This window comes from Boleophthalmus pectinirostris, unplaced genomic scaffold (genome assembly GCF_026225935.1).
Source record: "Boleophthalmus pectinirostris isolate CB_2022bp ecotype Guang Dong unplaced genomic scaffold, ASM2622593v1 HiC_scaffold_6, whole genome shotgun sequence".
In the NCBI taxonomy this organism is placed as follows: Eukaryota; Metazoa; Chordata; class Actinopteri; order Gobiiformes; family Gobiidae; genus Boleophthalmus; species Boleophthalmus pectinirostris.
Genome location: NW_026571447.1, coordinates 12811258 through 12826865, shown reverse-complemented (window position 1 = coordinate 12826865; position 15608 = coordinate 12811258). Strand labels below are relative to the sequence as shown.

The 15608-nt window shown below is 39.3% G+C and overlaps 2 protein-coding genes across 4 annotated transcripts; both read right to left on the bottom strand.

Annotated features, from left to right (window-relative positions):
• Positions 1-832: 832 nt before the first annotated feature.
• Positions 833-10587, bottom strand: akirin1 (akirin 1). Its single transcript, XM_020940303.2, has 5 exons — positions 10225-10587; positions 3527-3673; positions 1887-2015; positions 1395-1466; positions 833-1310 (listed from the first exon to the last, which is right to left on the bottom strand). Exons 1-5 carry the CDS (start codon positions 10427-10429, stop codon positions 1300-1302), a joined length of 564 nt encoding a protein of 187 aa, XP_020795962.1. The 5' UTR covers positions 10430-10587; the 3' UTR covers positions 833-1299.
• A 496-nt stretch (positions 10588-11083) lies between these two features.
• Positions 11084-15172, bottom strand: cnr2 (cannabinoid receptor 2). 3 transcript variants are annotated; one of them, XM_055164299.1, is made up of 4 exons: positions 15032-15161; positions 13865-14047; positions 13270-13373; positions 11084-13206 (listed from the first exon to the last, which is right to left on the bottom strand). In XM_055164299.1, exons 3-4 carry the CDS (start codon positions 13334-13336, stop codon positions 12119-12121), a joined length of 1155 nt encoding a protein of 384 aa, XP_055020274.1. In that variant the 5' UTR covers positions 13337-13373; positions 13865-14047; positions 15032-15161; the 3' UTR covers positions 11084-12118. The 3 variants fall into 3 exon arrangements, with proteins under 3 accessions (XP_055020274.1, XP_055020273.1, XP_055020275.1); XM_055164298.1 differs by having other exon boundaries at positions 13915-14047; XM_055164300.1 differs by lacking the exon at positions 13865-14047 and having other exon boundaries at positions 15032-15172.
• Positions 15173-15608: the final 436 nt, after the last annotated feature.

The following is a 15608-nucleotide window of genomic DNA, read 5'->3' as shown; positions in this document are numbered from 1 at the left end:
CAATCAGTCAAAAGATGTAATATTTAGGAACTAATGTGAACTGATGGTCTGTTCTGTAATGTAAAATGTATTACATTGTCTCACATCTATATTTGAAATTACCATGACATAAACTATAAAATATAAGTATTGATATTTTAAAGGTCCACTATGTAACATTTCTGGGGCAGCGTCTCTCACTCGCCACAGAGATGCAACTACTTAAACTGTGTAAAACTTTGAATGTTTCACAGTATGGTAAGACATTTCAGTCTATGGACATGACCTGGTCAAGTTACAAATCAGATCCGTGGAGAGGTGACCCCACTCAGAGTAACAATGCATTTTTTTCCAAGGTGCTTTTGATCAACAACACATATATTAATTTATAAATGGAGAGGTTTATGCCATACAGTGGAACTTTGAGGAAAACAAGTGAGGTACCCTGCACCAGAAAAGATTCATAATGCACTTTTATAAAAGTGACGGTATTTACAATATTAATACTTTTCATATATTTATTTGATGCAGCTTAAAATACAGTGCTTATCATGTATTGTTGTTGATTTTACATAACAGAACATAGGCCACTGTTTTACATATTTCCTGAATATTTCACCTTGGCTTTAATGAATAATGCGTTCACAGCAGAGGAATCATATTGTACAGTATTTGCATATAAAAAGGAATGTCACTGAAACATCATAAGCAGTGATAAAAATGTGTGTTGCATATTTGACGACCACACACACAAGAGGAAAATCTACAAACATTACATTTCTGTGAGGTGAATTAAGCAGAAAGAGGCTTGTAATGGTGTAATACTGTGTCAGAAGGAAACACAAGGCAAAACTTGAATCACTTAACTTTTATTTTTTCAAAAGGGAAAAAGAACGCACATTCTTTAGGTAAAGTTATGAGGAGCTTGGGGCAAAAAAGGTTGGGTGAGTGAAGCAGGGGCCTTTACATACAGCTGCTGGGAGGGTATACAGAATATTTACTGAGCCAAAAAGCTTTTTCTACAGCGCCAGAGAGAAATCAACAGAGATCCGTTATAGTCAAGATTTCCAGAGAGCATATCAACAAGAGGGCACAACAAGTGGACTTTTTACATTACGTTTGATTCTCATACACCTTTTGGCCAGCAGCAATTCTATTCGAACGTGTGGGTTTAAAAACCGGAAGGAAAAAAAACATGGCACCTGAACAGTTTGATGTGGGAGGGGGTAGAAAGACAAAATAAAAAGTAAATCAAGAAGAAAGGGTGAATAAAAGAGCAGCCATCTTGTGAGAGGAAGCTGGGATTTTGTCGATGTCAGCTCACGAGACGTCTGAAAGACAAAACGGAGATAAAATGAGTTTCGTATTGTGAGATAAAAGGAAGTAGCGCTTTCTTTGTACTTAGTGGAACTTACAACTAGCAGGCCGTGCTCCGTATCTTCGCATTATCTGGTCTTGTGTGAATTTCACAAACGATTCATATTGTTCTGGGAGACAAAGTTGAGAAAATGAGATAAGAGGAGAGCCATCTTAAACATGATAGTCTTGTTTATATTGATAATAAGCTTCACCAGCAAAAAATATACATCTAAAAAGTCAAAGAATCTTGTAATCCAATACTGGCTCAATCCATGTGTCTCAGAATGATCAAAGTTAGGACCATTGCCGTATCAATAAACTAAAACTAAAAGCATAATACATCTTAAGGTTGGACAAAGTTCTTCAAAAATAGGAGTATGACTGAAATCCATGAATAGGCACCAGGTTTTTCTTGTTGATGTAAAGTATACTACAGTAACTGGTTGTCTATCCACTACATTCATAGTTAGATTAATACATATACACAAAAATGACTAAAAATAAAAGGTCTGACCCAGTTAATGAATAAAATATTAGAGATGTTTTACCTGCAAGTTTTGTGTTTAAGATCTGTTCGTACTCCTCCCTGATCTTGTCCTCGTGGTCTTTGAGGAGACGCTCACACAGGTAGCTTACTTGCCTCAGCGTAAAAGAGGGCTGGTCCTTCCTGGAGGCGCCTGAAAATACAAAGAAAACCAATACTGAGAATATTGCAAAATCACAGTTCAGCCTGCCTAAAGCACCATGGAAGTCAGTTTTGTAGTCCATCTATTACAGGAGGCGATAGCTTTCATCGAGTGATTCATTCCTCCTCAATGGTTTAAGTCACCTATAGACATCAGGACTTACATTTTGAAAATTAACGGTCTTCAAAGTTGGCAGAGCGAGTGCGGGCACAGCCGCTTCACTCTCTGGAGCAGTAAATGATGCCAACACAATGATCTATGACACAATTTCACATGTGAAAAAGTAGTGCAGCCCTAGAGCTATGCATCCAGATAACATCTCATACCAATTCTTACACTTTTTTTTTCCAACTCAATTGTGATGTTCCACTTTAAAAAGCCCCTGAAACTATAAACCCTGTGTGTTTCAATAAGGGACGACATTAGCCTCATTTCTATGAAGCAGCATAGGGAGTGCTGGGTCAGGACAACAGGTCGACACAGGTAAACCAGTTCCTGTTACAGCTGTTCTGTTTTCACTATGCAGAATGTAATATCTTAGCTCGATTCATCAGCCGGTTTCACTTCGTGGAAACTGTCTGACCTCGCAGCATTAGAATTCGTTTGCTCGGCGGTAGAAGGGTACTTTTTTATTTAATGAATCGCTGCTATTTGGTCGTGACGTATGTAATGTGCCAAATCCCGTAGGAAGAAGGGCAATAATGTCTTTCCCCTTGATAAAATTCACCAATTCAATTCGTCTCTTCGTTATGCTTTAAATCCTCAATTTTGGGAGTCGTCTACATCCATCTCGACCGCTTTGTTTACTGTTGTGCTGTACCACAAAAGGGACCCAGACAGACACTTGAGTTTGACATCATGGCTTCACGGCTCTTTGTTGATTGACCAGTGCACAGGTCTACAACGTCTTGCAAACCATCTAGTGTAATCCGATTTTTGACCTAGTCGCTGGAGAGAAATGAAATTGAGCAGAGGCACTACGTGGCACCAGCCTGGCTACTAATATCTAACATGTGCAGGAAAAATCTATATCTATGTCTAAACTGAATAATAATAATGGAGATGGAAACTGATCTAAACGTATAAAGTAATTAAAAGCCTTTAAAGATAATATCGGCCATGTGGTAATAAAGGCTTTGTCTACTTTGTATTTGAGACTGGTACTTATACTGAAGATCACCAGTATAGGCACAATCTCTACACATGCAAGTAGCACTCCTGCTCTGTAAAGTTTTGCACTATTCTGAAGTGTGCACAATGCTGGGGTTAATGGTTTATGGACACAGTAGCTAGTTGAATCTGTAATGAGAAAGATTTGGATTGCATTTGTTATATCTTGAATTCATGAATTTATCATAAATGTGCATAGGGTTACAGCTCAAAGGAGTTCACAGGGACTCCATTTTGCAGATGCATTTTGTTCTTTCAATGTGTCAATCAAAACCAAACAATCTATTTCCTGTCTCTCTGCTCATGGCCCTTGTTGACAGTGTGCTGTGTACCTGGAGGGGAGCTGGGGGCGGTGAGGGAGGAACTGGGGCTGGAGACATCACTGGAGTTGCAGGCCTCACTCTGGTTGAAGGCTCCCTCCAGCTGTCGCCGCCTCTGGATGCGGCTGTACTCCTGACGCAGGTTCTGGAAGATCTGCTCTGTGGGAAGAAATACAAAAACCCATTATATTTAAAGGGTCTATATCTGATCTATGTTTTAATGTTGTTTCCTCATTAAAAAACACACAGACTTTCGTTTCGTTTTTCATTCACACATGGTTAACAGAGAAACCTTGCTTATTTAGGCTGAGTTTTGAGTTCACTAAACACTCTGTTCCACTTTACTGTCATGTGATAATGCAGGTCGTACTCTACTGCATTTTTTAAAACTCCACACACCTTCACTACAATCATTTGGATTATTTCAATCTCAGAATTGCCCAACTCTACTAAGCAAAAGGTAAAAGGAGCTGTCAACTTAAAAACTACCTCTACATGACATCACAGCTTTGGAGATAAGCAGACTAAAATAAAGGGTTACTCAAACAAATGTGAATGAGACAAAACACAACTCCAGGTATGATTTTGATGAGATAACATTCTAATTTGCCTTAAAGCTCACAAGAGTAAATTTTAGAGTTAGAACAATATGAGCAGAACCACCACTTGGCAAATTTCAGTAGTTTGTCACAACCAACTACTATTATTTCACATTTCATGCCATTACCGTAAAATCTCAAGGTATTTTGTATTTAGTTTGGGTGCTACTAAGCGAAGGGTGTTTTCCAGACAGAACAAACATTTGAATAGGAAAACATATCATCACTGGCCATCGTGACAAAAGTCTGGCACTTCCCCTGGGCTCAAACCAACCTGGCCTCAAACAGCAGCACAGAGACAGGAAGTATGGTGTCAACACTAAAACAGCTGTGGTCTATGACAAACTACGAGTGCAGGCTTAAAAAAAATATGATAGCCATTTTTCACTTTCGCTTCTCCTTTAAGAGTTTAACAGCCCATATTTCAACAAACGTTTTTGGTCAAAGAAGGAACAGCTGGGGAAATGCTTAAATCTTGCATGTGATTGGGAGGAGGTTTAGTTGAAAAGGCAGGAGTCCGCACATAAAGGTTTGAAATGCTCCAAAACTAAGGTTGTTGATGAGTAATCTGAGAACGTTATGATTAGTGTGTCAAAACAATAGTAAAACGTTCATTCAGCTTGATTTTGAAACAAAGGAAAAGGCTTGAGTGACTACCACAATGTTAAATACTTAAATACTTTTCTCATATTAGTAGTTTTGACACCAGTTTTAGCATTGCGTTTGATCATTTATTTATTTGATGAGGACAGTATAATAAAATAAAATTATATAATTCAAACAGTAAGGCACCTTCATTACATTTGCAAAGTGTTATCTAAGGCAATAATTAATCTTTTTACAATTATATATGGGCAGTTTGGGCACTGGAAATTTGGGTTTGACACCTTTTTTCTGTCTGGTAAACAAGCTTCCCTTTATGCAAACACACACCATTTACTGACACATGTGACTCTAGATTTTTTAAGAGATACTTTACATGTTACACTCAAATACCGCAGGACATTTTACAGTTTAGAGTTAAAATGCAAAGAAATGAAACACAACTTCATTCTAAAACTATAGGCAATTTATTTTGTGCACAGTTGAGTTGAGATTTGGGAGGAAGAAAAATATTTAGAAAGCCATTTAAAAAGGGGGTCACTTCAACCATCAATTTATATCCATTTATTTTTTTTATTACTATAAGCTACTGAAAATATGACAAACATTTGATTAGAATTATGGTCTACACATATGAATGGCCCAGTCGCAATAAATACTCTATCAACTTATTGTTCAGTGTACTACAGAATTTCAATGTTTATTGTGTGTACCTTCTTGTTGACTAGAGAAAAAAATTTTGGTTATTTTTTTACCTGCAATATGAGCAAGACATAGACACAAACTAATTTCTTAAAGATGCATTGTGTAACTTTTCTGGTGGAGGGTCTGTCAAATGCTTTTCTCCATGGAGATGTTATTGCTTTGTCTGGAAAGTTTCACAGTATGGTATTAAACCTTTCTATCATGGAGACCAAACCAGGTCAGATCTACGGAAAGGCAGCCCCGCTCACAGTCAGAATGCATGTTTTTGTAGGTATTTTTGCACTATAAAACCACATGTAATTTAATAAACGCAAGGTAGATTTGCTTAATGTCACACTGTGGAACATTCCAGGCAGAGCAATGACAGTTGATTTGTATTCTGCTTTTTATTTATAGCAGCTCATGTTTTTTTTGGACATTTTTCTCTGATAATTCTGCTTTATAGTCTGGTTTCAGTATTATCGTTTACAGTCTATAGTTACTTCAGAAATATATCGCACTTCAAAATTTGTTATAGTGCCAGATCTACATATGAACCTACTACTAGCTATCATAAAACAAATGAAAAACTGAGCGACTGCTAGAATTTTATATTAGAAAGGGTGGAGAGAAGAGTGGAACATGGGAGTTTTTTTATTTTATTTTATGTACTTTATTTTTTTATCTTTGTCTTTTTTGTTTTTCGTTTCTTTAAATATTAAAAACACTTAAAATGAATGAACCAGCTGTAATGAATGAAAAACAAAACCACTCTCCTGATCTAATGGCAGTAACCCTAGCATTAGATGAGCTCAAATCCATCCAAAGGTCAAAAGAGAACGTTAAAAACAACATGTCAGGGCAAAGCGGAAAGATAACCAAATATTGACCCTTCCGGAAGCATCGTGAGGCTGCAAAAGGGGGGGCTCTTCCTCTATCTGAATAAACAGGTCTCATTTATCTTGGGTGGAGAAAGCCGGGGGGCCTTGTTCAAACTCGTGCCCAGAAAAGCAGGCTCTTCCCCGGGTTCAGAGGGCTGTTATTGGGCTGGTAGGGTGCTGAATGACTGGGGCCCTCCTGTAGAATGTGCCCTTTGTAACCTCTGGGCATTAACAATACACAAGGCTAATCTGACAGGCTCAGTGGGATGTGGGGGCTTTCACTCTTAATAAAGCAGTGTCTGAACAAAAACACCATCCCTGCACCTCACACGGCCACGGGCGGCAAATGACACCAGTGATTGATTGAATGACAGCTCAGAAATGCGGGCTATGCAATTAAGAGACACAAGAGGGTGGACCACTTCAGACTAGTGTATTGTAATGGTGAGGACAAAGATATTAAGGGGGCGTCTTTTATCATAATCAGTGAAGAGTGGAATCTCTGGATCAACTCTGACTTTTCAATTTGATCACTAATAAAAGGTAATAAAGGTCCTATACTATGTAAAATTTACTCTTCTGTGCTTCAAGTCATGTTAGAATGTTGTTACCTCCTCAAAATTATACCTGGAGTTGTGTTTCATTCATTACACATATTTGTGTAATCCTGCATTATTAGCTTGTCTACATTTCCAAATCTTAAAATGCTCTCTTTCGCCTGATTATGTCATGTAGTGGTAGTTTTCATGTTAACAGCTCCTTTTACCTTTAGTTCAGCAAAGATTGGCAATTCTCAAGCTGAAATGATTAAAAATGACTCTGGTGAAGTGTGTGGGGTTTGAAAACACTATGGAGCACTTCCTGTATTACCACATGACATCACAAGGTGGAACAGAGTGTCTTCAGTTTGAAAGAGGAACTGAGAATAAATTCGCAGGGTTTGTGTGTGAATGTGTGAATGAAACAACTCCAAATATATTTTTGATGAAGAAAAGACATTAACATAGATCAGAAAATTGTGTAATATCGGGCCCTTTAAATATTCAGTCATACATACCATTAAAAAAAATCTAATCTACATGAGAAATACAGGGCATGGTATGGCCAAGAAAAATGATGTTTTCCTTATGATAACAATGCATTGGAATTTCATGTCTACACCACTGATTTAAGAATAACTCAAACGGTAGTCAATTGTATACCATAATTTATAATGTATTAATATGATTTACTGTACATGTTTCGTATGATATAATGTATGTCTGTGTGTGTGTGTTTTACATTGCGAGCCCAACAGCTATGCTTCTTCCTACTCTTATTGAAAACAGAATGTTTATAACTATTTTTTTTTCCTTTAAATGTACACATTTTGAATGTCTTTCCAAGTATGCAGACTATATGTTGTGCTCTTAAATTTCAAAACAACCAACTACAATAGTGATGAAATTCATAAATGAACAGTATACAGTCCACATAAGCACAAGTGATGGACAAATGGGACCCTTCACTACGGGCACTCCTTTGCACTGCTGCCAACCAGTGCTTGCCACAATATGGGCGTTGCTTAGCAACAGTGACCCTGCCAAAGTCGAGCCAAGTAATCAATCTGAGGGTACTTCCGGGAGGTGGGGGAACTCCGGGGGGACTGAAGGCATTGGGCAAGCAGTGAACACAACAGACTCATACTTATACAGACTCTGCCACAGTTATGAAGAGAAGACACAGGGTTTAATGCTCAGACATGTAATAATGAGGACCATAATATCTTATAAGAGTCAAAACAAAAGTATAGAAAATCTCATTACTAAAACTAGTATTGAACTAGATACTCATTTGTACATATCCATACTAAAAATAGTCACAAAAACCTTTCCTGAATAGCTTTATAATGATATAATTACTATAAAACCATCTGGACAACTGAGGTATTACACAGATATAAGGTCACATGGTAAATATAAGAGAAAGAAGAATTATTTATTGTGGAAAATGACAACCTACCATCTAAATAAGTGTGGTATCAGAAGTAGCATACAGTCTATTCCTTAGCATTGTGACAACACCATAGATTGGCACTTGTGTAAGTAGTACTGTTCTGGAAAAAACATGTCAAAAATTCTGTCTAAAGCAAGTACAATCCTAACAGGCAAGAAGACTATAGTTGCTGTTAGCTGGCATTTCCTTAAATAAACTGAAGATATCATGATTAGTTTCTCTTTCATGCTCCTACCTGCACTGCTACATGCCAGTCCGCCTGCTTTGAACCCTCCTAGGCAGAGACAGAGGAGGAGTGACAGCTGACCTTTCCCCCAACACAAGCCTGCCTTTTCCTGGCACTGTGCCCGCAGAGCCTTCCCCATTACCTGACCAGTCAGAACCACACGCTTTGACAAAAATTCACAAAGACGAGATGACGGATCTGGAGCTGTGTCCTGTCTCCCTGATTTCAGAGGGTGTGACTGACAGGCAAGATTAACCAATAAGAGACGGATGCTCAGTTTGCGTAAAAAACAAACATGGCAGTTTACATGTAAAAAGGGGGAAAAAATAACATAAAAAACTGAGAAAAAGCTTGGATTTTTGTAGAATCAACAATCGAAGCACCAAACTCTTCTTTATCTCAGGTAAAAAAAAATATATTTATTTTGCTGTCAATGTTTGGAGAATTTTGAGATGTCTTTCACATTTGAAAGACATGTGCTACAAATTAGCAGCTGTGGTTGGATCGCCACAAGTTTGGACGGAAGATTTTCACCCTTTATTGTCCAGTTTCAGTCCCTTCTGGGTTCAGTAAGAATGTAACTGGGACTGGCTGGTCAGGCAACCTTTCCCACAGGGGCCCCTTCTGAGCCAAGGTGAGGCCAGTACTTGATATCAGAACCTTGTGTCTACTCCACACAAACACATAGCTGCACTGTGAGGGCAGCTGCAGCTCTGTACTGCCACTGTGCTCTCAATGCAGAGGACTGTTCCTTCAAGCTTATAAATAAAACATTATAAGAGGCACTTTAATATTCATGCAAAAACTATGTAAACAACAAATTTGAGAAACTCATCATACGGATTACACACCAAGGATGTGGCACCAGTAACGCTATGATTTTTGGGTGTTTTCCTGTACCCTTGCATACACTATGACAAAGGAACAAATTGTTATTGAAACTGCACGTGTGTCCAAAGTATGGTAGTGATAATGCAATCTGGACAGTGCATAGGATTTACATAAGGATAGGTTTAGATTTGTGTGTAGGAGAGATGATCACTCACAGCACAATAAACGCTCCCATGAGTGTTTTGATGGTGTACCCCACATGGGGCCAGTGCACAGAGGAGCTGCATTCCAGGTCAAGAGGAAAAAGCCTAACAATGCCTTAAGGGTGAAAGAGGGAGAGCGGCGGTGGTGGCCAGGGGGCTCGCTGATAGAGTACACTCTAGACAGGAAACATTAGCCGGGAGCTCCTAATGAACAGGATCCCATGATGTGTGCGCTGCCATTTGTCTTTTACACAGTCACAAGGAAGTGTCACCCAGGTGCACATCCCCGTCCCACCAGCGCAGAGACAGGCCCGGGCCTTTGTCTGAGACTCACTCACATTCTCAGTGAGAGGGTAAAGGAAGGGCCGTCTCTCAAGAAGTCAGGAGTGCATTTGTAAGAAGCAACTGAGCAAGGCTAGCAAAGTAGAAGCAATGTGCTTTCTTCATATAACTGTTGGCTACATTTGAACATAATAAAGAGAAAAACATTTACGCAGGGCGGTCAAACACGGTTTAATACATATTAGCTCAAGATGTTCACTTAGTGAAGCCGTTCACTGACGTTTGTAACGTTAGCTAAGCTAACGATTAGCCTCCAACCCCCATCTGATTCTCCACCCAACCCCCCCTCCCCCATGACACCCACCAGCAAACGCAGAAAAAGTCATTATCGACCTAGTTTCGATACCTGGGGTAAGACGACTTTCACCCCCCATAACCGGCGGAGACATCGAGTGCGTCGGGCTGTCGACAGACGGACGGAGGGTACATCTCTGCGGTGACGGAGTGCTGGGAGTCCCCGGTAAAGGGTTGCACCTTCTCCGCTTGGGAGACTGGGGACTGAGCAGGGCCTCAAACTCCATCGACCGCTTTAACGTAGCTCCACAAGCCATGTTAGCTAAGCAAAAGTGAAAAACAAAGTGAAGAAATGGACCCACAGAAGTAGGGGTTTCCTCCGCCCTGATTGCAGCGTTAACGCTCCGTGTTTGCTGAGCCTTTCTTCCTCCACAACAACGGATTTTCTTCTGAGTTGTGGCCAACTGAAGCCTGCTGAATTTTTAAAACGTCACAATGGTGGGCCGTACCATGTGTAGGGAGAGGGGGGTTCTCCAGAAAAGGAATATCTTTACATGGTTGCTAAAAAAAACTAATGCATATACAGGGATTTTGATAACAATGATGTCATTATAAACGACATATTTATGGACTTGATGACGCACGGTGCTTTTTAGAAACATTTTACGTTGCATTTGTAGGCATTAATCCCCTATTTTCAAAGTAAATCTCTGGATGAACTCTAAGTGGAGGTTCACGAGACGTCTGGTGATGGGAACCAGGTAAAAGAGAAAGAAAGTGTCTTCTTCACTATAATAATACCCTATATAGGCTACAGTATAGTCAGTGAGGTATATCATTTTGGTGAAGGGATTTTTCTTGCCCAATAGCCTGATAGGTTTATGGACAGGCTTTAGCGATCCAGGGTTTGTGATTTCAGACAGCCAGCACCACACATCTAAATTTACTCCAAAATAATGAAGACAGATGCATGAAGTCAATATTTGACGTTTAATAGCAATTGAGAACATACAGAAAACAGTATATAAACAGAAGAAGAACCAACTCTGGTGTACAATTGGGATAAATGACCGGTCTTACAAGCTCTGCTCAACATTTTTCACATGTAGTAGTCTTGCCTATTTAGGTGTAGGCTATATTACACATGCACCGGTCATGTTCGAGGCTTGTGGGTCATTTAGGATTTTTGACCCTGTTTCCAGAACAACTGCCAGTTTTTAACATTATACTACAAAACTAAGAAAGGCTTTTAACAAATCAAAACAATTAGCATTCAAGTGTATAGAAAGGCAAGCACTCAAAGCCTATGTGCTTTGTATGGCCTATGTATGTGTGTATTGTAGCTGCCAGTTGTTCCACTGTGGGCTGCCAGTCCTCTTTCATTTTCCTTTGCAGTACACTGCTTGAATGCACATGAAGAGCACATGGAAAACCCCCATGTCCTGAGTCTTTGTGATGTCCTGGCATTTGTGTGCGTTTAGAAAAGGCACCCAGCACCCATCTGTCTATGCATATTCAAATCCATATTCAAGACCAAAAACAAAGAGAATACCACTTCAAACAGAAATGTGTACATTTACATACAGTCTGCTTTCAGTACACACAGAGTGTGGAGCAGATTGGCAATTTGACTCCAGCAGCGCATGTCAAACTGTCCTTTAGCAAAACACCTTGCCCGAGTGATTGTTGTGTGACTGATGGTTGGAGACTGTGGCTATGGAGGTAAATACATAGTGAGAAGCTTAAAAGTGTAATCTAAATTATTCTTATTAGATTGTAATTCCTCAGTGTAACCTAATATAAACAAAATGTTCACTCACTTGCTTCTAACTGAATGTTGAACAGTTATTTTAAGTATCTTTGTGACAAAAAACCTACTATTTGCATGTGTGTGTTGTTAGTGTGATATCTTCAAACAGAGCTTTAATAAACTTCTCATCAACACACCAGTGAGGGCATTCTGTAAGTTTGTCATTTAAACTTGTATATTGCTGAACTTTATGAGTTTATGTGTTGTTCATTTTTGCAGACACTGAGGTGATCTGTGAGGCTCTTGCTTGTGAGGTGCTTAGCACCTCATGCTCATTCTCTGACAGGATTGTACAGCTCATGTCCGCTCCATCCTGTGATTCTGGAGAGAGGTGCTCTGCAGGTTTTTTACATTTGCCCATTTCACACAGTTTATGAGTGAGCTGCACCAGAGCCTCCCTGAGCTCTCGACAGCGTAGTGCGTACAGCAGAGGGTTGACAGCAGAGTTCACCAGGCACAGTGTGCTACAGAAAGCAAAGGCCCTGAGCTGAGTGTGGTTCAGCACTACACACACGTCTACTATCATGAAGGACAGTGCAGGGAGCCAGCAGCCCACTAGGATAAGCAGAATGAGCCCAAATGTTCGAGCTAGCCGGATGTCCATTCTCATGCGGGCCTGTCCTGATGCTGCTGCTACCTGCAAGCTGGTCATAGAGGCCTCATGGCGGTGGGCTTTCCATAAGATCAGAGCATAGGCTCCTAAAATGAGAGCCAGGAGAACCAGAATAAAGCTGGTCCAGCAGGCCAGGTAGGCCGAGTTGATGTAGGGAAAGAGGCGTGAGCATGGGTGGGTCAGGCCCGTGGGACACCTCCAGCCCATCAGAGGCAGGAAAGAGATGAAAGTGGTGGCACTCCACAGGATGAGCAGGCTCAGCAGGGCTCTGCGCCGCGTCACAAGCACTTTGTATGAGGACACCTGGTGGATGCACAGGTAACGGTCCAGTGCTGTGAGCAGGAGGCTGCCCACAGAGCTGGTGAAGGCCATCGTGACTCCTCCTAACTTGAAGAGGTACGCTGTGGGCCCATCTCTGCGCCGAAACAGATGGAAGTCCAAGAAGCTGGTGGTGAAGAAGCAGCTGGCAAACACATCGGCCAGAGCCAAACTGCCTATGAACAGGTAGGACGGCCTCCGCCTGAGGGCTGCTGTACACAGGATCACCAAAAGAACCACACTGTTCTCCAGAAAGGTGAGAGGACCAGCCAGAAAACAGATGGAGCCAATCGCTGTCTTCTCAGCTTTTGTCAGGACCATGTAGCACTCCATGCCCACACACGATTTGTTTGCTGTAAGCACAGTAAATTATTCAAAAATATAATGTAAAAAAAAAAAAAAAAGTCAAATCTTACCGATTGGAGAAGAAAAGTTTTTTGCTTCTTTGGTATCTAGAGAACCATGAACCTCCCATGCAGCCATTTCAAAAGCAGTAAGCAAAGAGCACCAATTCAACTGCCTATAAGGGGAAAACAAAAAATATTTTCATTAAAATGCCTCACACATCATTAGAGTTATTAATTACAATTAATTTAATAATTAAATATAAAACAACATCCAGTGTGGACATAAGTATATATGTGACAGAAGATGAAATAGTTTTTGTTTCAGTCAATATTGAACTTAGAGCTTAAGGAGAGCATTAACATTTGAGTCGCAATGGAAAGTCATTTAGAGGTCAGGGTAAACATCATTACAGCGTCCACTTAAGGCCAGAAGCATGCCATAAAATCTCCATACTGCGCGCGTGATGTTACAGATGCAAATGAAAACATGACCGCATTGTAAAAAATACCAGGCAAATGCTATTGGCCATGAACTGTCCTCGGTATGACAAATACAATCAAATAAATCAAAAAGGCATTGTGCTGCGTCCTATTTCATTTTAAAACCAATTCCTGTGGGAAAGATATCAATGCACACTGAAGATTTAAATCAGACATACTTCACCTTTGTCTTTTAAATCATGTGTAGGAAAAAAAAAAGAAAAGAAAAAAGACCTGTTGGTTTATTTATCAGGGGGCAGAGTAGAAGTGTCAAAACAGCGTCCTCCTCTGGTCACGCACAGGACTGCACTTAGATGCTTTTAGTGAGTAGATAGGTGAAGGTCAGTGGCTGTAGAACGCCTCTCTCCTAGATGCAATCAATATATTAAAGTGAGTGTGAAAAGCTGCTGTAAGAGGATTTCTGTCATGTAATTAATAATGTAGTTATGAATCGTCACTGGCTTGTGCCCTGGTTTGGAAATAACTTTACACTTTATTATTATTTTATGATCAGAAATATTACCATTATTTTATGAATTATGGCTGTACACTGCTGGAAGAAAATATGTTTGTGATTTTTCTGACAAGCAGGAATATTTCAGTTAGATTTGTGGCATGTTTAAAAAGTAGGATTCTGTTCAGGGTGCACATTGTAAACAACTACTCATTAAGATTTGGGGGGAGACTGAAATAAGAATTGATATTAATATTACTAATATAAGAATGGCATGTATTTCAGAACATGTGTTGAAGGCCAATACAGGTACAACAATTAGTGTTCATTAAAAATACAGAATATTTATTTACGTGTAAAAAACATTCTATTAATAATTTCGGCTTTTGTAACTGTGCCAACTCAAACACTTCACAGAATATAACTATGCCAGATTAGGTTAGGTAGGAACTTCTAAAATTACAAAAATGTAATATTTGAATACTTACCCTGTACTTATGTTATATGTTATATATAAAATATCAAAATACAGCACTGAAACTATACATTTTCACATTTAAAATGCCCTATGCCTCAATTTCTGTTTTTTCAGTTTGACCTATCTATCTTGCCTATGTTTATGTGAATGATTGATTTGATAGTTTTCCTTTCGTGTTAAAAATTTAGTATTTTGTTTCTTCTTAAAATGCAGCCGTTGTCAGGAAAGAGTGTGGTGAAGATTGCACCACATTTAGATTTCAACATAACATTGAAGCACTTTTTGTACACATTTGAACACATGGGTATCTTTTGTCAAATGAAAGTAAAACAGTAAATCTGACTATTTTGATTTTTCAATGGAAAATTATGCATTACAACAAAATGATCTATAATGAAGTAGTATAGATAAAAGCTTACCTTTGTGGTTTTAATTGGTCTCTCTGTAAAAGATGACAATCAGCCCTATAGACGTGACTGGTGAACAGCGGAGATAAGGCTGCTATGAACACATCACAGTCGGGGGCAGAGAGAAGAGAGAAGAAGAAGAAGAAGAAGAGAGGGAGGGACATGGCAGCCACTCTGCCAAATTTCAAACATGTAGTTCTGCAAAAAAAACAAAAAAAAAAACAAAAAAAAAAAAAACTACAATAATAGATACGCTACTGTATATATAACAATAATTGTAACTAAATGTGTGTTTCCTCTGTTTGAAAAATAAGAGTCATGGCAGAGACATAAGCACTTACAACTGTCTGAAAAGGTCTGACAACATAGTATGAAAACAGCAGGGAATGAGGGGTGAAAAAAGTATTGATAGAGCTAGCCTAAAAGGTTAGTCTATGTACAAAAAACATGAAAATTACATAAAATATTGTTCATGAAATTCTGAAAAACTGTACAACTCACCCTTATGTAATACATAACTCTATGTCAATCACTATTTCATCTTTGCTCTTTTTCTCCTTTTGTGTATAGCTGAGATTTATTTTGTATT